Here is a 27,732-nt window from a genome sequence, read left to right on the forward strand (position 1 = left end):
GGAGCAGCACAACAAGCTGTAAACACAACACTGAAATATTATTACCTTATAAAGCTGATATGGCAAACATGATAGAAAACAGTTACCTATTAACACACCCAGTAGGAGCAACATTGAAGTTGTGGTTTCTTGCCACTTAGAGAATGTAAACCCACCATTCAGTCTCCTTTCAGCTTTGTTTTTGGTCTCCACCAGCTCTGAGGGAAATATTTGGCTCTTTAACTGCTAAATGCTTCACCAGCTAGTTTCTAACTTTGTCTTGTCTGCCATTTGGTGCTTGGCAGGTAGTGCACAGTGGGTTTATCTGAGCTTTTTCACTTAAAACAGCTGCCTCTGGACATGGCGTCGTCGAGAGTGGTGAGAGGGAACCAAAACAGTAAAGTTGCAGGTCACAAAACCAAGACAAGCCGAAAGACGCTAAAACTCCACCTGAGGAGACTTGCAGAGTCAGGTGACAGTTATCTGTGGGTTCACACAACGAACGAACCCTTTCACATTAAACTTTGAAATTTCAAAATAAAAAAATCATAATCATAAGAAAGAAAAATATCATTTAGAGCAGCTTTAAGACTTTGTAAAGGTGTTAGATGAGATTAAAAGCAAAATACTGAAGTTCAGATGCAGTTTTCAACTAATAACAGCACTTTAGAGGCACGGTCACAGTTTAACCTACAAAATAAAGCTAAAAAATATAGGAAAACAAAGTGGGGTCTATTTTTTGCCTATTTTCTCATAATCCTTCCATTAAAATTAGTCATATATTAGGAGAGGTATTCTGCAGAATAACAGCCAGGTATGAGTTGCTGTAACACCCATTTATGGTCTGTACAAGTTGCTTCTCTTCAGTTCAGGACATTCTGCCTTTTAGTTTTGTTGTAGACAAGTAAACGACCTTACAGTTCTGTGATAACGCTTCACTCGCAACATCATTAAATAACCATTTTGCTGACATATGGAAGCCATTACCTTCAAAAGGTGTAATTTCATAAAATGTGCCCTCAACTCTCAAACAAAATCGCAGCATATTGTGTGTATAATCAAATTTTCACACAGATTGGTCCTCGATATTCTTAACTGAATAATGATCCTAATGGTGGATCTGAAATAAAGAAACTTGGAACAAGTGATGCCTGAAAACTTCTTCTCTCATCCGCACCTGTCCTGATTATCTGTCCTTTCTGTATGAATTGATTAACAGACTTCCCGCACCTATCTCTTCTCATTATTAAAGAAGACCTCTCCTCCTACTCAGCCTGTTCTTTATTCATGGTCACGAGCTGCTGATTGCTGTCCATCGAGGCCACCGGGGCCAAAAGGGCGCATCCAATTTCTCTCACTCCTACTGATGAGCAGGAGGAGGGAAATAACAAAGATAAAAGACTTGAAGGAAAAGGGCTGAGGCTTGGCCTAGTTGTTTAAAGATCGTCTCTGTGTTGCGAACAGTGCAAATGCCATAAACTCTATTATATAAGCCTGTCACAAGCTTATTGAACAAATGCTACGTATGTTCTCAGTGGGTTAATTCTTGGATGAAAGTCCGTAGGGGCTCGTTTTGACACCAAATGAGCCACTAAAGTCAGCTTCCAAGACAGAAAATAACATTTCAAGAGGAGTTTTTACCCTACAAACTCTTTTGTTTTTCCATCATCTCTGTCCTCTCTGGGAAAAGTGGAGGATCACCTGTGCAGATCGCTCTGCAGAACAATCAGTCCTCTGCTCGCTGCAACTCCCACATGTGAAATATGAACATAGGGAACAGCTACCCATAATGCCTCTGCCATCTGTTCATTTATTAGTCTGGAACACCTAGCCCTAGTCAAAGCGTTAAAGTTCATTAATATTCATACAACATTCATATGTGGAAACGTTGCCCATGGAGTTGGGGTATTAGTGTCAGAGACAGGATAGGACACGTCGCACTAATTGATGATTGATGGCTCTGCCATTAGTGGCGAGGCCCGGGGCCAGCGTTAATGCAGTACTAAGCTGTACTTTTATAGAGCAGTAACATATATAGAACTTGTAACATTGGGCTAATTTTATTCTGCAATTTCATACATTTTCTGTACATTTGTTCCTCTTTCACATATTCATGTTTTCTGCCTCAATTTATAGGCAATATCAAGGCATTTGTTGTATTTTTTTTGTAACCTGAGTCTTCAAGTGTACTTGCTACAACTGTTTACAATTTCCTCCTTCTTCCATCATAAGTTGATTTATATTATTGAATTAAGGCTGCAGCTAATTTCCATTTTCAATCAACAGTTTAACATTTTGGAAAATATCTGATTCACTCTCTTGCAGAGAGTTTCAGGAAAAGATTGATACCACTCCCATGCCTGTACGTTAAATATATAAGTTGTAGCCAACAGCTTGTTAGCTTAGCTTAGCATAACAACTGAAAGCAGGGGCGAGCAGCTAGCCTGGTTCTACTTGAAGGTAGCAAAAACCAATTTTTATGCTTTTGTACAGATTAAGAAAACAAGATATATTGTGTTAATTAGTTAGCTTTAGAGGTGCTGATTAGTGGATTTTGTTACCTTTGGGCAGAGCCAGGCTATGTTTAAGAGAGAGTGGTGTTGGTCTTCTCATTTAATTGCCTGCGTACTCTGTCACTCTGTTAACAGTTTGTTAGTTTAGATTAGCATAATGACTGGAAACAGAGGAAAACAGCTATCCTCTCTCACTCCAGGGGTAACAAAATACACCGACCAGCACCTCTAAAGCTCACTAATTAACATGTTATGGTTAATCCATATAACAATGGAAGTGTAAAAACTACAGTTCACCATGTTATGGGGGTTATGTACTGGACTATTTCTTGGCTGGGAGCAGTGACTTCCTGTATTCTCCTCTAGTTGCCTGGCAACCACTTAAAGCCAAGAAATACAAGTGTAAAGTGGTATTGATCTTCTCGTTAGCAAGAAAGTGAATAAGCGTACTTCTCAAAGCTATTTCTTAAATCTGTCAGTAGATTTTTTTTTCAAATAATATATTCATCTTTCAGACTATAAAATATTAAAAAATAGTAAAAAAAAATTAAAGCTGTAAGCAGCGTTGAACGGGCCTTCGTGCCCTTGCGCACATCAGGCCGCGGCGCAGTCGAAGGGCTTCTGTCACGGGCATGTAGATGTCTTCAGACCGGGGCTGTTTTCAGACAGTGCAAGAAGGAGATAAACATCACTTCCTTTGTCCACTATTTTGCCCGCTGCTGGGGCTGCTTTGCTGCAATTTCGTAGGGGGCACTTTTCAGCCAGTTAGCATCACTGACTGAATATTGTCATGTACATGTGTTCAGGCCGGGACTCTTATCAAACATGCAAAGTTTGTCACTGCCACACACTTCAACGATAACTAAATTATAGCATATTAGGCACATTACTGCCACCCTCCGCTTCGGACTGTAGACCAAATATTAAATCCTACACATCAATCTTGTCTGTCTAATAAACTCAAAAAAAAAACTGCTGCTCCACCCACCTGGCAGGTTCATTAAAGTTTTAATGCTGAGCTCTAGTCCTCCTGAGTTCTTCCCTCATATATTGTCTTTTTTGATCATACTTAGTACAATCTATGTTTGCATGTGCAATAGTTTCCTCAGCTAAGTGGGAAAAAATATGTGCATATATCGGCAATCACCAAAAATGATAGTCAAAAAGTAATCATGTTAAATAACCATGATGTCAATATTGAGCAAAAATAATTGTGATTATGCTTTTTGCCATAATCAAGCACCCCTAAAGAGAACATGCATTTTGATTTACATACACACACACACAAAAAGCATTTAAATATGTATGTTATAAATTGTTGTCTTAAATAAACAGTTACTTGAACATTTTTCAGTGTGCTCCTAATTTTTTTCATTTAGGAACACATGTACTCCTCGACAAAAAAGTAAGCATTGAACACTGCTGTCAGGTGTGTAGAGACAATAAGTAACTGCAGCTGGACACAGAAAAATACTCATATATTTGAATGGAGAGTGTGAGCGAACCGCTAGGTGCTTGCGCCCTAATAAAGGAAAAACTGCAGTACAGAGCTACAAATTTTAGTTTCGATTTTATTTTTCTGCAGTACTTTATCACTAAACTGTCAGTCTCACTCCATTTTTTCCCTTCCCCTCATAGGTCATCCCCACTACTGAATTATACATATAGAGTCATAATTATTGTAGAATAAATGATAATAACACCAAACTTCATACAAAGTTTGTATATAATGTACTGTATGTATATAGACGTTTCTGCTGTATCCTTCAAAAATGAGCTGCATTTAACCGTGACACCCATCCCCCCACTTTCTTCCCTCCTTTTCCCCCTCAGCTGGAGAGAAGGATTTCAGAGTACTCTTCTTGTGAAATATCCTCATAAATCCCATGACTATGGCCAAATCATACATTAAAAATCATATGTTAGTAGGAATTTTCGTCGCGAATCCATTGATACAGGTTTGAAAGTGGTCTGACTTATAGTTTAGATGTCAGACGCCCCAGTTTGGCACAAAGTCCATGCCCAGACATTGCCTCCCCATTGGTTTACATTGTAAGGTGCGATGTGGCACTCCAACTTTCAGGGCTTACAAGATCTAAAGCGTTCGAGTTATTACAAAGTTTGTAATGACTTTCGTTCAGCACAGTGTGATAAGTCATGTATCAAAGTTTGAAGCCAATACCATTAACGCCCTAGGAGGAGATAGCGTTTATTCAAGGTCCAAAATTGGCACAAAGTCATACTTTCATGGGTGAATTGTGGACTTCATGTTGGATTTAGGTCAGGGGTGTCAGTGTATGATTTGTAGGTCTTGATGAGAGGAATAATTGAGTTTTGGTTCAACCTCTCTACGACATTCCTACGGGCTGTGGCAGCCATTTTAGATACATAGATGGTGCTATAGAGCACATTTTGGCACTTTGGGGGATAATTTTTGCATTTTATCAAATTTTTCACCAGACCTGATGTTTAGGGGGTCAAATTTAGGTCTGAAGTGGCGAGATAAGAAAGAAAGAAAGAAAGAAAGAAAGAAACAGAACAGATACAAGAGGGTCTTCGCCAATTTGGGGCTCAGGCCCTAAAAATCCAAAGTCCAAAATCCAGAAGTATTCAACCTATAATGATATAAAACAGAGAGAAGCAGCAAATTCTCAGATTTTTGGTAATTTTTTTCTTGATATAATGAATGAATGAATGATTATTGTCATTATCAATTAATCTGACAATTAATTTTCTTGATTAATCGATAACTTGTTTATCCATAAAATGTTAGAGAATAGTGAAAAATGTCAATCATTGTTTCCCAAAGCCCAAGATGATGTCTTCAAATGTCTAGTTTTGTCCCGACCAACAGTTCACAACCAAAAGATATTCAGTTTATTATCTTAGAGGACTAAAGAAACCAGAAAATATTCACATTTGATGAACCAGAATCAGATTTTGGAAAATTTCTGCTTAAAGAAATGACTCAAAACAATTTATTAATTATCAAAATAATCTTCTGTTAAATCTACTAATAGTTTCAGCACTAGATTAAGTAATAAAACAATTGATTTACCAGCTGAAACATGGATAAGTTTTGTGTTTTTGGAGTGATGTTTTTTAAAACCATGCTGAAACTTTTGTGTGAGGATTTCTTACCTGTTGAGTCACATATTTACTTGTCTCTTCTTGTTCTCTCCTCTTCCTCTTTCACCTTCTCTCAACTCCAGGTTGTCTGTTCGAAGACGAGCTCTGTACGCCGTATGAGTTCTGCGTCAACGGTAAGTCAGGCTTAGACGGTCCTGTCCGCTCACCACACCTCATTACATTATATTATACATCATCCCTGTGGTTTCAAAGCCGCCCGGGCTATTTTTAATCATTCAGGGATTTATAGATAGATAGATGGCGACTAGAGAGCATATGTTCCAGCTAAGTTTAGACATATGAGTCATGTATAAAAAATAAAGCATTAAAACATCTGGCAGCGAAGATGAGACACAGTATCACACAATCAGCTGTTGTCTCATCTCATTTATCTAAATAACTACACAGGAATCGATAGCGATAGCATGTTTTCACCTTTATATGCTGAGTTTTCCCCAAACCGCAAACTGTCACAACCTCACACAGAACCATCTTGTCATGGAGGATGTATGTGTCTGTGTCGGCGGTTGCCGTGACAACGTGTCACCTGATGAATGGAGGGGAAATGACAAGGGGGCTTTTCGCTGTGCGGCATTCAGCGCGGCAATCACACAGCAGGGTTTAATTTTGAAGAGCATTGATAGCGCATCAATATCGAGGATCATCGTCTCGTAAAAGGTTAATGTATTCTCTCACGTTGGAAGGTTTCGACAAAGCAGCAGCGGGTCAGGATACAGAATGGCTCTTACATGTGTACCAGGGATCTACATCTGATCCTAGTGCATGTTTGGTTTTGTCCTCTCGAGTGTAATGATTAAATGCCTGTGCTTTGAGGTGGTTGTTTTGTTTCACTGAGTTTTGCTCACCTCATTTACTTTCTGTAGATTCATCATAAAATCAATTTCACAAACAACATGGAGCCAGCAAAGGGAACGCTCGCTCGCTGAAAAACAAAAGAAGTACATGCAAAACACACAGGACACAGTACCATAGTTTGATATGTTGATAAGAGAAGGAGGATGAGAATGAGCTGATGTAACATTAGATTTTGCATCTGTGTTATTTAGCCACTAATTGTGTGGATGATTTTGTACAAATGTTTGTTTTTATGCTGTTTTGTTTATTACTTTAATTCCCTGTCCTACAACTTCAGTAAAGATAGCAATTCTAATGTTTTAATTCTCATACAGTATTCAAGTCAACTTATCAGAGCTGTAACTAATGACATCCACACACTAGTGACATCCAGGAATTGCCGTCCAAAACCCCAAGCATATTTAATTTACTGTACTATATATAAATTTATACATAAAGATGTATATAAGGCAGATGCCAGATTAATTTCCTGTATTTACTAATTGTTTAATCGACATTGCAGTAATATAATGTGCTTTGCAAATAGAGATGACACTTACAATCAGATAAAAACATTAACACAATTATGAAAATCAATTAAAAAGTGAATAAATAAAGGCATGAAAATCAGTAATTATGGATAAACGTATAAAAACACTGTCTCGATAATGATTATATGCCTTCTTGCCAAGTGTTAGATGAGAAAATTGATTCATGTCTGTACGCTAAATCAGCACATTTGGTGCTATAGGTGAGCTTCACCCTGGGAGCACGTTAACTGCAGCTTGTTCCAGCGTATAGTGAAATTGGCTTGTTATATCGGCGCCCTGGGGGGTTGCCTAGGTTACCTATAGCTAGGAGTGGGCCTGCGCTAAGTGTGAAGCTACATCTAGCAGCCAGTTAACTTATGTTAGCGGGAAACAGTTAGCCATATTCTGACCAAAGGCTAAAAAAAAGAAAACCACTTTACAGGCTTTAACTGTAATATTTCATAATATAATACTGTGTTCTGAAATCAAGCTGTTAGCTGTTAGCTGTTAGCTACACTAAGCTAACTGGCTGCTAGCTGTAGCCGTATGTGTATTGTACAGACATGAGAGAGATATCAATCTTCTTATCTAACTCTCAGAAAGAAATCAAATAAGCCCAAAATGCTGAACTATTGCTCTTGGATGGGTTTTTAAAGATATCTGTGGAAAGGGAAGATCTAATAGTGAGTGGTGCTCAGTAATCTTTGGGTTTGCTGCATGTTAGAGAAGCAAATTTGGAGATCCTTATTTCCATATTAACCTAGTTTAGGAGGAAACAGAAGGAGATGGTAATACAGTGAAGAAAAGGGAATATAAAAAACTGACTTTAATTACACAGACTGCATTGGTACAGAGGGGAGCTACGTGTAGCCTAATAGGAGGAAATTGCTGACACCTCGAGAGAAGAATACCCAGAGGCAGAGAGGAGGGTCGTGGAGGCTTTATATTACATTATAGGCTATCACGCAGGGATATTTTGTGGATGGTCATTCTTTTTGAACTTTGATGTGTCTTTTCTTCTACATGTTTCATCTTCCTCGGCGTCTCTTTTATCTTTTACTGCCCTTTAGCCCTACAAAGCCTCACTCACATTGAGAAAACTCATTCCCATCACATTTAAATGTAATTACAGGCTCACCAAAGGCAAATATATACAGGCACAAAAGACTAATGTTGAATTAATGTTGCACCTAATATGCAAATAATGAGATGTTATTTAGTTGCCTCATAACCCTCTACGCATACTCAATCTACGCTCTGTCACTCTCCATTGGACTCCTGATAAGCAGCAGCCACAGCACAGACAGAGGATGAGTGGGAGTAACTAGGTCTGCCACTTCAACTCTTCCCCAGGTCCCCGAAGGAGTAACCTGGTTTATTCTGGGCTGGGTCAGCCATGCTCTTCCTCACCCGAGCTGTTGCCATGCAAGGTGGATGAGGGGAGGGAAGGGTTGCGAAAAGGAGCGGCTCTGCGATCTCAATCAACACCATTTTATTTACAGCTGACTCTCATTTATAGTGTCTGTAAAAAGTATTGATTTTTTAATTTAATTTTTATGTAATCATGTCGTCTCCTTTTTAAAGAGAGACCTGAGAACAAGAAACATTCGTAAGACACAATCTAGTAGTATTCACCACCTGTGGAAGTTTTCATGTTTTGTTTTATAACATTGAATCAAAGTAGATTTAATGTGGCTTTTTTTTTTACACTGATCAACACAAAAAGACTCTTATATGTTTAAGTGAAGAGATCTCTTAACATGTCCTTCAAAATAAATGACCAAGTATATCATTTGACCATGTTTGCTCCAGAAAGACACATAAGAGTGTTTTCTAATCTGGCACCTCTATCAGCAGTCTGTGTGTTCTCACACTGTTACAAATCACTGTCAAAAAGTAATTATGTTTTATGATGTGACAATACTACGATCAAGGTTTGGTTAAGTTTAGGGAAAGATCACCAGGTTTGTGTTAAAACGATTGCTTTGTTAAGGTTAGAGAAACGTGGGGTAGATTAAAGTTACTACTTCCTTAAAGTTAGCCAGGGTTAAAGTCAGGGGATGATCGATCATAGTTATGGTTTTTAAAAAATGGGAAATGAACAGCGGTCTTTGTAAGTCTTTGTCGACTTATATAGGCGTCATCTCAACTGTGCCAGTGCTCCTAGTCATAAATACTATGGCTGATAGATGGCATCTGTCACTCTGACGTAACTATATGTTGTTTGTGAGCGACTGACAGTACGACCTTGTGTTTGTTTTCCTTGGGAGACAGTCTCAGATCTCTACAGAGTGATCTAAATCACTAGTTCCCAACCTGGGGGGTCCTGACCCCCAGTAGGGGTCACCAAAGCTTCACTGGGGGGTCGCAAGGCCCTCTTGGTTTTAAGGGGTGTAAGAAAAAAACTTTCTTTTAAAAAATATATACCTCAGCATTAAATTCTGTGAAGAAAACAACTAAATTTATCTGTTATTTTATTTATTCAGAAAAATAAATAAATATACTCCAAGAAACTCTGTGAGGTGGTGACTAAAAAGCACAACTCAGGGAATGGATACAAAAAAATTTCCAAGTCACTGAACATCCCTTACATTAAATCTACTTTGATTCAGTGACGTAAAATAATGAAACTATTGTTTTACAATAAAAATCTACTGTAAAAAAAAAATCTACACTGGATGTCATTGTGTCATTGATTAAATAGGTCAGTTACCATCCTCCATTATATTATTTCTCTCTTTGGAACCAACCTGTTCAAATCTTTATTTGCATCTTCAGGGGAATACTGCCCCAGAGGGTCTTCTAAAAGGAAATGTGATTAACCTGGAGACCGGAAATGCATTTTAATTTGATGCAGCTCTCCAGAGTCTTTGGCTTACTGGTATGATAAGCTAAAGTATGGCGGATAAGTGCTACATGTTTCCCTCAGGGCACCGGTTGGCTCCTATTAAACACTTAACCAACAGCGTTCTATCGATTGGTGGTTATCTTGCCTCCACTTGGGCCAATATTGTCTGAAACGTCCACACTGTATTTTAGATTTAAACGATTTGGGTGATGCTTCTATCGATCGAACAAGTGCAACTGCAGCATAAGCACCTACACTTTAAGTAACCACTAAAAAAAATCTATAATCCCAAACAATTGGCATGGGCCGCTGAAACAGCGCCAAGACAGTAGGTGCAAATCCAAGAGTAATCAAACATGAAGTGCTAAGTGTAGAAACAGTTGAGTATAAAAGAATCTACTGGAGGCAAAAGCAGGCATGTTGATGAAAATAAGGATGTAATAATGGAGCTAATTTATACTCCACAGCCAAATGGTGTTGTTTGTGTTTTGGGTTGTTTTGGGTTATGATTTTTTTTTTTTTAATTTACATGTAGATTACAGTGCATGCATAAATGTAATTATCATTTCAAGGACACATTTAAAAAAAAGCACTGAATAATCTGTAAACACTTCATTAATCATATCCTCATCACTTAAGCTTTTGTCTCTGCTCTTTTCTTTATTAGCAGACTACATCTGGCTGGTCTCGCTGCATTGATTTCGGCCCATTCATTTTCATGACACATGAGTTGCACAGCTAATACACCTGTTCCAATACGTCTTAATTTGTCTCCCGGGTCTGTCCTCCCCTCCTTCCAACGTACAGTCTTTTTTAGAAATGCTTTGCTGACTGTCAGCTTTAGTGTTTGCTCCTGTTATCCCAAAGCATTAGCTTTCACAGTTTAAATAGCTTTAGCAGCAGCCGGGTGTCGCGCTGTCTGTCACAGTGAGAGAGGAGACGGCTTCTGGATTTAGAGCTCTTTACCTTTTTTGGCTGAAAATCTTCTCCTTTATTCCCTGTCAACACGCTACTTATCCAGACATAGCCGCTCTGTAGTGAGAAATGTCACAGATTTGTGGGATTGTGCATCTAAAGATTGATTGATTCATTGATTCTGTGGTCTGTTTTTATGCTTTATGGTTTCTATTGATCAAGGTTCATTTGCATTGCTTTTGTCCATCACACTGACAGCATTAGCCTTGTCTTACAATGAGGCATAATTGATCTAATGTGAGCTTAATATTTCCTTAACCCAGACAGATGATCATTAGAAAATCACTGTGTTCTGCTCTGCTTGATAGACTTTGCTTCACTCCCAACCGGATTTGAATGTGTTAAGTCTACATCGATCTCTTGCTCTAATACTGTCTGTTATCTGCTGACTTATTTGAGGAAGATATTTGATTGCACTGCGTTTCTGTGTGTTGTATTCTGCTTTTGACAACCCTGCATGTGCACACACAACACACGCTGTGCTCCTTTAAGCCTGAAATTGAAATGTTCTTTTAGCTGTCAACAATTTGTAAAAAAAAAAAAAAAAAAAAAAAACCAAAGCAGCAGTGTTTCCTGCAAACTGTCAACTACAATGTACTACAATGAACCATTGTAGCTTGTTTTGATAATCTCAGTTTTGAATATGCACGATAATGTGACAGAACAGTGCTACGTGATTTATCATGCATGTGGCTTTGAGAGTTGCAGCTCCAACACCTCGATAAATCAATCAGCTGTTATGTTTGCCAAACAAGGATTTCTTTGTTGTAAAATACCTCTGTCATCCTATTTTTAATGTACTAAATCCCTTTTGTGTGTGTGTGTGTGTGTGTGTGTGTGTGTGTGTGTGTGTGCCCGCCTGTCTGTCTGTGTCTGGTTGCTATCGGGAATGTCCCTGACAACGGAGAAGGAAATAACATGTTTAATAGTGGCCATTGCCATGGAAACCAATGAGGGATGTGGCGCATTAAACATTTAACAGTTTAACCGTCACTTGTTATGTCACCAGCCTCCCTACATTTCTTACATAATAATAATAAATGATAATAATAAACTTTATTTATACAGCACCTTTCATATATAAAATGCAGCTCAAAGTCCTTCACAGGAGAAAATAAAATCAAAGACATAGGTATTAAAAAGAAGACATGAGGAGCAATTCTATAAATAAAAAAGAGCAATAAAAAAGAGCAATAAAATAATAGCATAAAATGGGTATAAAGGTATAAAAGCAGTATCACACAAAAACAGTGCTATTAAAAAAGAGAATAAATTTAATGAAAAGCAAGATCATAAAAACAGGTATCAGGTATTAAAACTATCAACAGAAGTTGCTTGTCTAATTGTGGTGGGAGTATGTTTTGAACCTTTGTTGCATAAAGACAGAAGGCTGCCTCATCATACTTTGTGTAGTTAATTTTTGGAACATTTAGCAAGCCTGCACTACGTGACCTGGGGGGACGGTTTGGAACATATTCGGATAAGCAATCAGAAATGTATGAAGATGCTGAACCATTAAGAGCCTTATAAACAAGTAAAAGAATTTTAAAATCAATCCTCAGTGATACAGACAGCCAGTGTAATGATGTTAAAACTGGACTAATGTGATCTCTTTTCCTGGTTCTTGTTAAAACCCTGGCTGCTGAATTGTGTACAAGCTGCAGCCTATCTATTTTTTATTTATTTTTTGGTAACCCTGAATAAAGTGCATTGCAATAATTCAGGCGAGAGAATACAAAACTAACTACTAGTCATCTTTTTGTCATCTTTTCATTAAGAATAATTATTGTGCATCCAATGAGAGTCAGTGCATCAGAGTCATGTGGCGCTACAGATAAATACAACTGAGTGTCATCAGCATAACAATGATAATTCACACCATGATCACCAATAATTATACCAAGCGGTAGCATATATAAACAGAATAATATAGGACCAAGAATTGAGCCCTGCGGGATGCCAAAAAGGCTGTCATGCTTTCCAGAGACAGAGTCGCTGAGGCTAACAAAACATCTTCTGCCAGTGAGGTATATATTAAACCAATTTAGAACTGCACTGTACCTTTTAGACCAATTTTCAAGTCTGTCTAGAAGAATCTTGTGATCTACTGTGTCAAATGTGGCAGTTAAGTCAAGAAGTATCAGAATAGATACATTTTTGTCATCTGTGCTCACTTTAAGATCATTAGTTATTTTTACTAGCGCAGTTTCGGTGCTGTGTCCCCTTCTAAAACCAGACTGACACTGATGATGAATTTTATTGTCAAGTAGGAACTCATCCAACTGTTTAAACACTGCCTTTTCTAGTATTTTACTCAGGAAAGGCAGGATGGAAATGGGTCTATAATTGCTCAGCACAGAGGAGTCAAGGTTGTATTTTTTAAGGAGGGGTTTTACTAGAGCTGTTTTAAGTGCATCTGGGAAAATGTCTGTCTCTAGAGAGCAATTTACAATGTCTAATAGATCGAGAATAAAACTATCTAAAAACTCTTTTTTTAAAAAGTAGTAGGTATTGCATCCAGGGAACAAGTGGACTTCACATGCATTATAATTTTATGAAGTTCCCCTTCACCAATTTTACAAAAAGAATTTAGATTTAATATGTGTTGTTACTGTCTAACTGGGAGAAATAAAGCAAACCTTCAAGAGAATGAAACCTTATTTTGTCATTATATTAACCATGTCATCAGTTTTAATATCATTCTTTAGAAAAGATGTGTTGATGGCAACTAAGGAGACAGCTGACATCCTGTGATTCAGACTCGTCTGTGATGAGCTGTGCGTCTGCAAGTGGGAAGTTTTCCACTGCACGATCTGAGATCTCAAAATAACTCCTGATTGTTGTACTGTGTTGTCTATGCTAATTCACCACCTCCCACGGGCTTTTTCCTGTACAGAGCTGTCATTTAACGGGTCACAAGAGAGGGGTGGGGGTTAGGGGGCGGGGGGAGTCAGGAAAACACCCGCTTCTCGTTTAGAATAAGAATTCAATTTAGAGCCTCATCTGACATCACATTATTATCTTTATAATTATCAGTCACTGAGTTCTACACTGAACATGGCAGTGTAATTAATTTTTTTTTAATGGAACGTGAAAAATGATGATTGGTGATGTTTAAAAATAGAAAAAAAATGAAAAATTTCAATTCACTCTTGATTCAAAGCTGCAGCTCAGTGTGCTCCTGCCTGTGTCAAAATGTTACATCACATAGATTCTTGCTCGCCGTTCACCAGTGAGATATTATTGATCATATCTTCGGATTTGTGCTCATCTATTTTTATCTCCTTGGTGTAAAAATGGTGTTGGAGGAAAAGACAGGAAATTGAAGCATGTAATGGACATCGGTGTGTGTGTGTTGCACTGTGCCCGACGTGTCAGTGAGCATCAATCGTACCATTGATGTTTGCTGTCATTGTCCGACATCTTGGGGCTAATTAATGAGACGCTGCAGTGCATGACAAAGTGTTGATTCACATCATTAGATCCCATCTAATCACAGTGGCATCCTCGCACATGCTCTCACACAGTAGTGTGCATGATTGCACACACACACACACACACACACACACACACACACACACACACACACACACACACACACACAGAAGAGATGGCTCAGATCGAATCTGCACGATACATCTCCTGAGATCATCTGTGAGGTGGACTTTCATTTAGTGAGTTTAGCCAACAAGATGCATGGATTTATCTCCCCAGCTGAGAGAAGGTGACAACACGGGTCATTCATATTCCAGACGTTACATCTACACACTGCATCCTGACCCCCCGAGCCTCAGCATCCTTCAAAGGTCTAGACCAGTCATTGAATTATGGGGCTGATAGGGACTCTGTGGCGTGGGTTGCCTAGCAACCTGTATTGAGTGAGGCGGGAGGCCTGCTGATAGGGAGATTACCAGAGCCCCTGATAAAGTCCTTCCTGCCATGAACGGCTGCTTATCGTAGTGCTGTCAGAGGAAAAAATGTCAGCTATTAGCTCCCCCCAAAACAGGAAGTCAGAGGTGCAGACACACTGCAGGTACCACACACCATTACAGCTTTTCTGTTGGGTTGGTACACATCATTTTACTTTGTCAGAGCCACAATCCATGTGTGGGAAATGTTGTTAAATCTATCTTGTGCTTGTTGCTCACTCCGAGCTATTAAAAACATTTCCCTCATGAACATGTGAGCAACTTGTTTTCACCATTTTTCCTCTTTTCTTTTTTTGTAGACGGAGTGTTTGGAAGGTGCCAGGAGTTGGCCGGTGCAGACCTGTACACATACGATATTTCTTCCTCTGCTCTGCAACACCTCAGGATCCTCCTACAGAAATTGGCTCACAGAGGTACACACTGCCTGTTTGCCTGTCTGTCTTTGTCTGAGTGTCTTTTCTTTATCAGTCGTATTCAGGGCTTACAGCAAACGCTTGTCAACTGCCATTATGTGAACCAAGCCAAATAAGCCAAGCTGTCTCTTTGGCTAGCATAGCACAACGCCATTGAGCTCGAGCAGGTCATTTGACTCATATCAGGCCATTGTTTCACCATCATCGCTTAACTCCAGCAGCCAATCTAATTGGCTTGTATGCCTTTAGGACATTAAGAGCTAATTTTGTGGATGAGTAACTGTGAGGTGTGCAGTGTAATCACATTAGACAGTCTCTCCTACTCAATCAATGGCAGCAGCTAATGTGTTGGTTATAACAGGTTACATCTTTTGGGGAGAGTGTGCATTTACAAAAAGATGTCTTTATAACAGAAGTAACTATTTAGATAAAGTTAGAGCAGAAATTTAGAGCTGAGGTTCAGATTTTAAGACTCTCATTAGCACATTTCATCAATTCTGTCACGTTATTTTGGCAGATTTGATATTAATGTCGCGTTCTTCTTGTGGGGAACAAAGCTTTCTCTTGCAGATAGTGTGAACGACAGCCTCCATGCAGTCCACTATCACAGATACATCACAGTAACTGCTAAACAAATGTCTCAAGTGCTCTTTACAGTAGTGTGGTATTTTCTGGCTATGAGATGGCACCAATTCAGTAAATAAAACAGCTTGGATGTCTGCATATTTGTGGGAATATATAAAGTTTCCTTGTGAGAAAATTATTTGATTTCTTTCAACATATTTTCTGCAGCCTGTAACTGCAGTTATAACCCACCAGGGGGCAGTAGACACCTTTACCACAGACCGTGACCACAAACATCAGCCCTCCAAACATAATTGGCTTTGCAGGCCACTCTGAGCTTAATATCTTTTAACAGGCGTGAACCAGTGTTGAAAATCATTAAGAGCAAGCAGTTGGCCAGAAGAAATCAAAAAAAAAAAAAAAAAAAAAAAAAAAAAAAAGAGGGGAGAAAAAATGCAGTGATGAAAATTAAGCCAGGCGAGACCACACATTTATTCTAATTACTGCTTAGAAATAAACAAATGAGAGTGAGGAGGATGAGAAGAGATCCGGTGTGTAATTTTTCCCTGCTCCTTTATAAGAGGTGTTTAATTCTTTAGATGCTTTTTTTCATCATGAGACTTGTTCTCTGACCTTGTGTTTTTTAGACACCCGTTTACCGACGCTGCAGACATGACATCATCACTTTGAATCATGTTCCCCTCTCTGTCTTTTAGAATCACATCCACAGACACGGAGCTTTATCTTCGGATGAGTGCCGCCGTTAATGCTCGGCAGCACGTTATTCTTATCAGCTCAACAGCTATTGAAGTGTCATCTTTTGAGACGTGGGGGACCCTTTTTTTTTTGAGCCCAGACAGGGTTATTGAGACCATTGTACTGTAACCTAAATTGAAGAGATGAAGCAGGGGGAAAAACGGGGAGGAACATCAATGGAATCGATTTACAATCCTCTTTATCTTGCATCAGAGATGCAGGTTGAAATCGCACAAATCTCTGCTCACTGCACAACACCAATGTCATTCAGATCAATAGAAATTGACCCTTATACAAAAGGGCTTGGTTTGTCTGGATGTGTCCCCATTGGCAGAGCACACTGTCTGGTATTACATTTTCACCACAATACCTTTTGAATGCAAGACACTGTCACCCAACTGCAAATGACTTTTATATTACATAGCACCTAAAGCCGAGCAACTTTAGTATTCACCGTGTGCAGCCACGGTGTGTCTACACATTTCATAGTCAGGCTGCTGTCTTTATGCAGACTGGGAGTGTGTGAAGACACATACAGGAGCTAATTCAGAAGCTGCAGTGTAGAGCTGCAAGGATTAGTCGATCGTCAGAAAATTCATCTGCAACGATTTTGATAATCGGAATTGAAAAATGACAAACATTTACTTGCTTTAGCTTCTCAAACATGAGGATTTGAAGCTTTTCTGTGTGATCCATGATAGTAAACTGAATATTTTTGGATTTTGGACTGTTGATCAGACATAAATAGACATCAGAAGACATCACCATGTTCTCTAAGAAATTACAACAGGCATTTTTCTCTATTTTTTTGACATTTTATAGACATAAAACGGTTTATAAAGAAAATAATTGTCAGATTAATCGCTCATGAAAATAAGTTGCAGTATTAATAAGTGTATTTAATGTTTATTTGTACTGTACATGGGCAAGTATAGCATGAACTAATGCCACATACCACAGCATTTATAGCCTAAGTTAGTTTGCAGTTCCCGTCTCTATATGGGTGTTTAAACTACATAAATCTCACCAATAAAATACATTTGGAACTGCACATAACATAAAACTCAGCAATACATATACATACATTAAAGCACACAACTCAAAACTCAACAAGAAAATACATACAAAACAGCACAAGATGGCAACGAAAATATCATAAAACAACAAGCACCAGATCACTGATCTCTCCTTAAAAACTGTTTCAGTTTAAGTTTAAAATGTTTCCAGTCATGATCTATTTTGAGTTCTGTGGGTAAGAAGTTCCACATGTTGATCCCTCGAACACAAAAAGCCGTCTGTCAAAGAGAGGGTTTACGAAAGGGCAATTCTCAGTAATTTGATATACAATATATTAAAATGATGGAGCATTTGATTGGACTGCAGGAGAGATGAAGGTTAATTCTGCATTTTCAAACTGATTTATGTCATATTTGTCTATGTCGGGTCAGTATTTATATTGTTAAACTCACAAGATCAAATGTAACTAAGCTGACTAACTGGAAAAATTGTCTTTATTTCATCGTGTTTCAGCACAGGTGATTTACAGAATGTGTAAACAGCCTATATATAAACTCTACAAGAGGGCTGAGTCTATCAGTTATCCGATTAGAGTGAGAAACACAGATGGCCTCTGACACAGAAACTTCAAATAAAAGTACACAACAAAATGAAACAGCAAAAAAAAAAAAAAAAAAGACACATCACAGTCACAAAATACCATCGTAAAAATAAAGATTGAACCTGGGTGCTAATAGAGTTGAAAAAACTTCAAAACCTGTATTAAATAGCTGTAAAACAAGTATAAAAACTCCGTAATACTAAAATCTTAATTCATTCTCTTTGGATGTAATCCAGAAAGACTCTTTATGTTTCCTCAGAAAGGTAATGTCACCCCATCTGGGTCCCAAATTAATCATATCAATACCAATAAAAGAAGATCCATCATTAAATGTTTGGCCTTCAAGGACTGTCTGGCTACTGGGTGTTTTATGTCTCTTCTTTTGATGGAGCTCCTGTATTTATCGGCCGTGTTTTTACAAGAAGTTGGTGAGATGAAGAAGATTCTTCCGGTGAGTCAGCTAGTGTTATAGTAGTATTTTCACATTTCATCCTTTGTTACTTGAGCACCTACTTAGCTGCACACTCCTAGAAGCTCACAAGATCACAAGGAATCATGTCAGAGTGCAGCGCCGCCGCTGTTAGTACAGCATGTTAAACTACGCTAATCTGAAGTCGATTGACCTCCTGACCCTGCGTAGGGTGGTGGATACTCTCATAGTACAGACAACTGAAAAAAGATGATGCATTGTGACATTTGCATTAGCTCCATTGACAAGAATAGTCAGTCAGGGAAAGCCAGTGACCATAAACTGACACGATGTCACCTCCAGTACCACTGAAACCACATGTTAGTCACGGTCCTACAATACTTTGCTTTGTGCACAGACATGTTTTCTTTGACAGACAAGCAACAAAACCTGTTGTTCCTCCTCATATTCTGCTCTGTCTGTTCCTTGACAACCTTGCTGGATGGTACCAGAGAGAACAGATACACTCTCACACACTAACATGCCATGTGAAAACTGAGTTGTTACGAGGAAAACAGTGCTTTTATTGAATCACTCAGTGTAAGTCCATGTCTGTGTACAGCAGAGGGGCAGGATCATTTTTAAAGAAACCTGCCTGTAGATTTGAGCAAATAATCTCACCAATTGCTTTGCAGTCATGGCAATATGAAATGACCTCAGTGGAGGTGGTCAGTTACATAATAATACATATTAGCTTGGCCTTACTAGACCTTCACTGGCACTCAACAGGGAATAAAATAACCATCTAAACCTCACTGAACTGATGACAGTCTGGTCATTACAAATGTATGCTGTGCCAACCCTGTCTGCTAGAAATTACATTCATATACAGCTAAAGTGCAACAGCAAATACATTTTGCTAGAAATGTAATGCTGGCTGAATTATCTCCTCTATCAACATAATGATGTGACTTTGTTAATTAACATATTTGGCAAGGTGCAAAAATGTACTCATACTGAACATATGAGGGAAATGTTCAGAGACAAAGTCCCTAGTTGTTATTTCTTCCACCAAAATATCTGATCTTGCAGTATAATATACAGCAGTAGAAACTACAGCAATATTAAGCTTTTTATGGTTGTGTTTAGACTCTGGCAGTACTTTGTTAAGGTTGGGGAAAGATCATGATCTTGGTTTAAATATAGAAAAATGTCAGCAGTGACTTGAAGAATAAGCATTTATTAACATTTAAGTGACACCACAATCTTTCACTAACCTTAACCAAAGTGCTAACCACACACAGGAGTTGTAAATGGGAAAACAATTTAGTAGTAATTTACTATGAGACAGGGACTTGACTGTGCAGTCAAACATCGTTCAAACTCACTTAACTTTATTTTAAGTTCTAGTGGAGCTCCTAAAGTTTCCAAAGATACCAAACATGTTAGGCTAAATTTTGGTGAAATGTGTATAAAATGATGCACAAGATACTTCCCTTTGATGTAATGGTGCAGCCATAAAAACACAGAGTATCTGGTTTGAGTTTTTCTCCCAGTATAAACATCATTTAACTTCACAAAGAGTTGGAACAAGCTGATACAAGCTGGTAGAAAGTATGAAATGGGAACAGTGTGTGTTAGGAGGATAACAAGACTGAGTGATGCAGAATCTGGATTTGTGTGTCTTTGGTTTTTTTTCTTCAAAATATTGACATAAAACAGCAAATGAAATGGTACAAACAAATTCATATTTTTGGTTTTGCCACACCAGTGCACTGTTTGTTTAATTTATGTGTCAATTTTGGATTGACACATTTCATTTTGACTAATTAGGTAGAACTTGCTGCTAAATTATTCACACTCTCTTCCATTAATGCCTTTAAAATCAGTCGGTGGACAGAAGTAAAGGAAAGGGGAAAATCTGCATTTCAAAAACACCAGATGAAACAACAAGACATGTAGACAGGATCCCATCTAATAGGCTTTGAATATTTAGGAGCCCCCCCCCCCTCCCTCTCTCTCTCTCCCTCTTTCTCTCTGTCACACAGAAAACAGACAGGAGGCCAACAGAAATATCTTGCTTGTTTGAAAGCTGTTGCGCTAATGGCAAAGCGTTAATTAACCAAGGCATTTGCCTGAGACGGCATGCTATCCTTAACAGGCAAAAACCGGCAGCACTCGGTGATGGAACCTGCTCTTTCTCTGGACTTTCAGATGAATTTGCATGACATTTAGCTCCTCAGTGCCAGGATAATCAGCTGAGAGGTTGATTGAGAGGAATCCAACCGTAAAGGCCCCACCACTTTTCTTCCTGACTTTTTCCTTTTCACCAAACAGCTCATTTTGATTCTGTAATTTGCGCCGGCATACCTTTTCCCTCAAGTGTGCCCATCGCAGACACACAAAACATGGTATGTATGGAAATGAGTGCGTCCCCCAGGAGACAGATGGGATAGAGGTGTCACAGTCAATGAAGCCAGCGTCAGCCTCATCCTGTTGTGGCGCCATCGCACGTTCACTCTGAACCCGTTTAACCAGCTGCAGTTAACCGCAGGTACCATATGGATCTTTTAGGTTGCAAGCCAGCCCTGATTTCCACATCGCGACTGATGATAGCATAAATGATCATCACCGTGCTAATATATAGCAAGTACTGTATTCACCACATCGGGCTAAGCTACGGGTAGTTAACTGTCATTGTTGTACGGATGGATGGCTGAGCTGCGTTCCAGAACAGTGACAACATACGCTGCTTTGTGCTCCATTCAGCGCTGCCAAGAATGACTGGAGGCATCTGTAGCTACTCTGCATTGCTCAGATCCTCATCTGGTGCTTATGAATATCTATGAGAAATACCCAATGTCTATGGGTGAGAAACCAGGCTAATGAAGACATTCTGCGGTGATGATACTTTCATTTTTTCACGTATTCCTACCCAGGGTGTTAGTTTATCACTTTTAAATATGTCCACATCATTGAGAGGGGCATTGTTTCTTTAGATGAGCCTGGTAGAAGGTTAGGTATGTGGCAGCTGGGAATCTAAGCCCACGCCACAACATAATTACTTCTATCTCATTAAAAAATGCTTCAGCACTGGAATGGAAGTGTCATCAGTCAACATCTTGGCTCCTTTAAAAGAATTATAATATCTTTGGTATTTCTACGCTCTTTGCCGAAGGAATGCTGTGCCTCTTGGCTCATTGGGAATGGGGCCATGTTTTGAGTATCTTTTTTGCTTGGGTAGCTCCATCTGGTCCTGGCACCAGTGCGCTTTGCCCCTGCCCAGGAGTTCTGCATCCCAACTATGTGTTGGCAATTAGCAGAGATGTTGGCAAGGCGTCAGGCCGCAGTGTGACATTCTCCCCGGGCTTGTTGACTGGCTGTGGTGTGTGTGTGTACATGTCTGTGTATACATCTGTCCGTACATGTGTGCACGAGTGTGTAGTCATGGCTTCCTTTTTGTGTGTCATCATTTTATTCTGATTCATCTTTATTGGTTTGTTTTGTACTCTGATCCAATATTTCTAATGTAGGAGGTGGGAGATTGTTCTTAAAGGATAACGCTGGCGATTTCTATATTTTTTTCTCATTGTCAACAAATCTCATGTGCAGAGCCAAACCAACAATGAATTGATCATCTTCCAAGTATTGTGTGTGTATCCAAAGCCTGATATATCTTATTCCTCTGTGCCATAGACCTCTAATGTTGTCCTAAAACTATTAAAAACACGCCAATGAGCCACACTGTTGCACTGGGTGACATGTTCTTTCACAACCAAGAGTTTGGTCACAGTAGTTTTTTTTAGAAACAGCTCCAAAGACTGATAGCAGTTTTCAGTCTTTAGTAGTTTCATTTAAGGCAGACACTACTGCGCATGTGTGGGAATACTGCACACATTTCTGCATGATGGCTTTCTTCCTAGCAGCAAAAAGTATTTTAAAGAGATATTCATCCTGTGCCTCAGGTTTATCCAGGATTTTGCCCTGGTAAGATGTAACAATAATCATGATCTCTGAAGCAGTTTCTTATGAAAAAAAGGACAAGCCCATAAAACAGAGTCACAAAGTATCATATAATTTTCTACCAACAGAACTCTTTCCAGGACTTTGAGTCTTATTCCAGTTTTCTAATACTTTATTCCAACTATCCTTAGTTATCTCCAGGTCCAATTCTCTGTCTCACTTCTGTTTGACGGTCCACTAGTTATTGGAGTTTTGTATTCTATGGCATATTCTTGATATTAGATGTTTGATTTCTTTAATCTTACATGCATCAATTAATATGTCAACCATATTAGGTTTGCAATCCACTGCTTATTTGATTTCTTTACTAAACTTATCTCTGACCTGAAGATATCTCTTTTAGGTTGTGAATTCTAGTTATTATCACAAGTTTGAGAGAAGTGAGGCTGCAATCAACAATTATTTTCATTATCCATTAATCTGTTGGTTATTTTCTCAATTAATCAATTAGTTATTTGGTCCATAAAATGTCTGAAAATGGTGAAAAATTTCGATGGCTGTTTCCCAAAGCTCAAGATGAGATCCTTAAATGTCTTCTTTTGTGCCGACCTACAGTCCACAGCGCTAAGATATTCAGTTTACTATCATAGATACCAGAAAATATTCACATTTGAGAAGCTGGAACCAAAGAATTGGACATTTTTCTCTTAAAGAATGATTCCAAACTATTAATCAATTACCAAAATAGTTGACAACTAAGTGAGTAATCATTGCAGCTCTAAATCTAACCTCTTTGTTACCAGGTTTGACGTGGCGGGATGACATCACCCAACAGGTCATCTCTAGAGAGCTCTCCAAACTGAGGAACGTCCCCCTCCGCCATCAGGCAACGCCCCCGAGCCCCCTGACCTCCTATAGCAGCTCCAGAGACAGGAAACAGAGGCCTGCGCAAGCAGAGCTGAGCAGAAACCTTCAGCAGTACCTGGCCGGTCTGGGCTTCCTGCCACAGTCGGAGGTAGCTGAACATCCAGGAGTCCAACGAGTAGGAGTCAGTGCTCAGGTAAGAAGACTGTAGACTGTAGTAGTAGTTGCTGACGTCTTAGTGGATTGGGCAGGTGTGACCAATAAGCAAAAATCGTCAGTGGTGGAAAATACTTTTACTCAAATAATACCAATTTTGTCTCTGTTTGATGTTACTTTATACTTCTATTCCACTACATACCAGAGGGGGATATTGTGTTGCTTACTCCGCTACATTTATTTAACAGATTTAGTCAATAGCTTCTTTTTAGATTAAGATTTTACATTAAAAATTGTGGCCCTTAACAATATGGTGCTATAAAAATAAAAAAGTGTGTTGTTGAGGCCACTTGTCATGTTTCATCAGTTTATTAGTTGTCATTAGTGCCGCCAAAGAGTGATTTCACCTGTAAACTTCTCTGTTTGAGACCAAAAGAGAAAAAATTCCCCAATATTTCATAACAGAAAAACAAAGATTTAATAAAAGTCTAATACATGAATGCAAATGTGTGTCGAAATACTTTGTTTTTCTTGTTTCATATCCCATTAATCATCTCATGACTCCCCCAGATTTATCTCGTGACCTTTTAGAGGGGGCCGACCCCCCACCGTAGGTTGGACACCGCTTTACTTAACCACCTAACTGTAAATAAAGTAGTTAAAACCAGCTCCACCTCGACCAGTTACAGTAAGAAAATTATGCATTGATGATCATCAGTATAAACAATCTAATAATATCATATATAATAATAATATATCACACAGTATTTTTACTTTTGAAACTTAGTTATTGTTTTTTACTCATACATCTGTACATTTACTTAAGTAAAATTTTGAATTCTTCCACCACTGAAAATCATACAGGCTGTAACAAACATGGATATTAACAAGCTGAACTGACCATCATTTAAGGCTAGAAATATTGGCACGTACTGCATAAGTAAACATAAAAACTGCTCGTTTTCCTCAGCTAAATTATGGAAGAGCCTCTGCCTATTCCTTTTGAAAAAAGAGTCAGTATTCGTCTTTGCTGGGGGTCGCCCTCTCGTCCCTTCGCTGCTTTTGTTTCTCGCTCTCTGTCTTCTCACCCGGCTCCCACTGAGCAAGAGACCCTTTTACACAAAGCTCTTCCATCACCTCTTTACATTATTCAGCCCTCATATTTAGGGTGGAACCCCAGCTTTGTGTGAAATGTGCTGGGCACCCTTCATAGCCGAGCTGCTTCCTGCTGCTGTGTCAGTACAGCCATAATGCAAAGTTGAAGAGTTCAGGACCTTCCTTATTGATGAGATGAGGTCTTTTGTTGTGTAGTGTGATGGAAAAAGGCAAACATGGTTAGCATGAATGGCAGAGCACCCCCGTCTTGCTGTGCTAATGCCATTATGGCCTCTCAGTATGCTCGGCTTGGAGAGACTGACATTTTCTCTATATACATTTGAAGGACAGAAAATGGCACCAGGGGAGATAGCTAGTATTAGTGCAGCGGCGACATGGATAATAATGCCGCTCAGTGGATCGGATATACTATATGCTGGAGGGAATTTCTCCTCCTCACAAAGCAAAGAAAAGGACAAAATCGCACATTTTGAGGCCAATATTAATGCATGACACCATGACACCACATGGTTTCGAGGCCTCAGCGTGTCGCAGTGTAAACACATAATTCATCATGTGTCAAATATAAACTCATATGCCCAACTTTGAAATCAGATGACTAGTCATTTTTTTGTTCACAGATAAGAGATGGCTGCTACTTCTATGACAGAGGGGATATGCTTTTAAAGTTTGTTGTGCTTTGTGGAAATGCATGAAATTACATTTGAGTGACACTATCTCATCTATGATTTCCATAATGCAATTTTCAAGGGCAGTTGTCTTTGATCTGGAATCCCTATTCATATCCTATTCTGTCTAGTCGAGCCCGGGTTGCTTCTCTTTTTATACTAAAAGCTGTCACAACAATGCTGACCCAGTACAACCCATCTCATGTTCTCATGGGGGAAAAAACGATTGCAGGGCTGAAGCCAGGTTGAAGATTTATCATATAAATGTTGTCACTTTAAGCTTCACAGAAATGATGTTTGACATTTTAAACAATGCGTTAAATGTGCATTTTGTGTTGTAGAATGAAGACATCAAGTCTGATGGTGTTTTGGAGCCCAGTCGGCCAAAACCCCAGAAGGGCTGGAAGGAGACCACTATCTACAGCCTTCAGAATGGAGCTGGCCAAACTCCAGTCACCAAAGTCTTCACTCAAAGCGGCGAGGGCAGGCACCCCAAGCTTAGTACAACCTATCCTAACCAGGACGTAGGAAGGACCAAGCTCCTTTCCAATCACCTGGACCGGCTTCTTGCAGGGGCACCAGGTACTCAGCAGGGCCCCGCAGGTGGCGAGGCTGCGTGGCCCAAAGGAAAGCTCCACTACCTCAACTACGTCTGGCCAGCTCACAGTGACCATGCAGAGCCGCAGTCTCAGGTGGCTTTTGGCTCCAAATCCTCGAGGCCTAACCTAGACAGACTGCTGTTCAAGGCCGGCTCAAACCGACTGAACGCCAAGGAGCCTCTTAGTGTCATGGATGGTAAGATCCACTTTATCATAGCTTGTTTGCCCCACGTTATTCCTAATTTTTTAGTTAGCTAGTTTGCTTTTTGGGTACAATTTGTGTTTTTGGTCACTCATTATTCCCTCTTTCCTCTCCAGAGCAATTCATCCAGAATGTGGTGAACCAGCTGGGAAGGCACAGCATCAACATGGACGCCTTCATGGGCAAAGATCTGGACGAGCTGGCTGGGGTCATCACTGGAGCTCTGCAGGAGGTGGACGAGAAGCAGCCAGTGGCTGGGGCCCGGATAGGACCAGGAGCCGCCGACCCCAGTGGGGTCATGAAGGGTAACAGAGAGCCATTGGCAAGCATGGAACCAAATCAAGACCAGGACCTGAAATCAAACAAAGTGCAGGATCTAAACCAGAAAGACACACTGAGGTTGAAACAGCAAGGTGGGTGTTTCTACCGTTGAGAAAAAGGATCAAAGCTGACTATGTTCTGAGTGTGTTTATTTTCTGTCATAGATAGTAGAGCGTGAGGCACTTAAGGCACCTGTGACTTTATAAACGCTTTAATAAGGCTTTGTTTATATAGTTCTCATAGAGAGTACTGCCAAATGTATTTTCCTTCAGTTTAAGTGTTTTTTTTCTTTGCTAAATACAAAAGAAATCTTCTGTTTTCACACAATCTCCTCACATAAATTGTGTTTTTTTCCAGGTCAACAAATGGATGGTGCAGACAGAGAGCCTGTTGACAAGGTGAATTTAAAATTACTCTCCTCAAACAACAAATTGGTTTCTGAGGGAGCGAGACATGTCCAAGCTTAGACTTTATTCACTTTTGAATGCTATTTCAAGCAGGAATTATTTGAAAGTTGTGCAGACTAGCATGTACCATTAGACTATTAGTATTTGAAGGCAAAACTGCAGGATCTGTGGTGTGTGTGTGTGTGTGTGTGTGTTTTCTAACCTCAACATTTTCAATAAACTAAACTTTAAAAGTAATATCAACTAGAATTGTTTTGCATAATGCCATTCAGCTTTTGTTTAACCTTTAGTAAGTAAGTAAAGCTTCTGAACACATCCTTCAATAATTTGTAAGGAAAAAGGACATTAGACCTTGGACCAGCAGTCAGACAAAGAAACATCAGTGAATGCAAAGTCACTCGTTTTCATTGATTGACGTTTCTAATAGCAACGACTCTATTCAATGTAGTAATTATTCTCTCTTCAGAACTTTCCTCAGAACAGAAACTGGGAAATATGTGGGTAAAACTAAGTTTCTAACTTCACTACTCTAAATCTTCCTTGATTCAACACAGCATGCGGCTTTCTTCTCCAAGCTGCTCGACTACCTAAACCTGGAGCCCTTTGGTGATGGTCCGGAGGTCAAAAGTGGACCACTAGCTCCCAGTGGCCTCCAAAAAACTGTCGGACTGGAGAATGTTCAGAGCCGGACAACGCAGGGTCAAGTTCCTGTAGCCCATCGCTGGGAGGATAAAACCATGTCCTCACCTGCAAAGGAAGGCTCCACCCTGCGTTTAACCAGCGGTGCACAGGTGCCGGACGCACAGGTGGACTCAGAGATCGAAAGGTTGATGCAGGGGATTCAAGCCCCGGCGGGGAAGAAACAGCTGGAAGAGCCGCAGAAGAAGGACATGAGAATCAAAACTCAGCTGGTCCATG

The 27,732-nt window shown here is 39.5% G+C and overlaps 1 protein-coding gene across 1 annotated transcript in view; it reads left to right on the plus strand.

Annotated features, from left to right (window-relative positions):
• The window catches only part of ptprn2 (protein tyrosine phosphatase receptor type N2), a 134,183-nt gene that overhangs the window by 14,893 nt on the left and 91,558 nt on the right, over positions 1–27,732 (plus strand). The window contains exons 2-8 of the mRNA XM_044340233.1: positions 5,705–5,755; positions 15,058–15,171; positions 23,285–23,541; positions 25,627–26,080; positions 26,203–26,499; positions 26,765–26,805; positions 27,369–27,732. The exon at positions 27,369–27,732 is cut by the window's right edge and continues 67 nt beyond it. Coding sequence (XP_044196168.1) covers positions 5,705–5,755; positions 15,058–15,171; positions 23,285–23,541; positions 25,627–26,080; positions 26,203–26,499; positions 26,765–26,805; positions 27,369–27,732 — 1,578 coding nt within the window. The remainder of the gene's footprint in view (positions 1–5,704; positions 5,756–15,057; positions 15,172–23,284; positions 23,542–25,626; positions 26,081–26,202; positions 26,500–26,764; positions 26,806–27,368) is intronic.

The sequence above is a fragment of the Thunnus albacares genome, chromosome 21 (assembly GCF_914725855.1).
Source record: "Thunnus albacares chromosome 21, fThuAlb1.1, whole genome shotgun sequence".
Lineage (NCBI taxonomy): Eukaryota > Metazoa > Chordata > Actinopteri > Scombriformes > Scombridae > Thunnus > Thunnus albacares.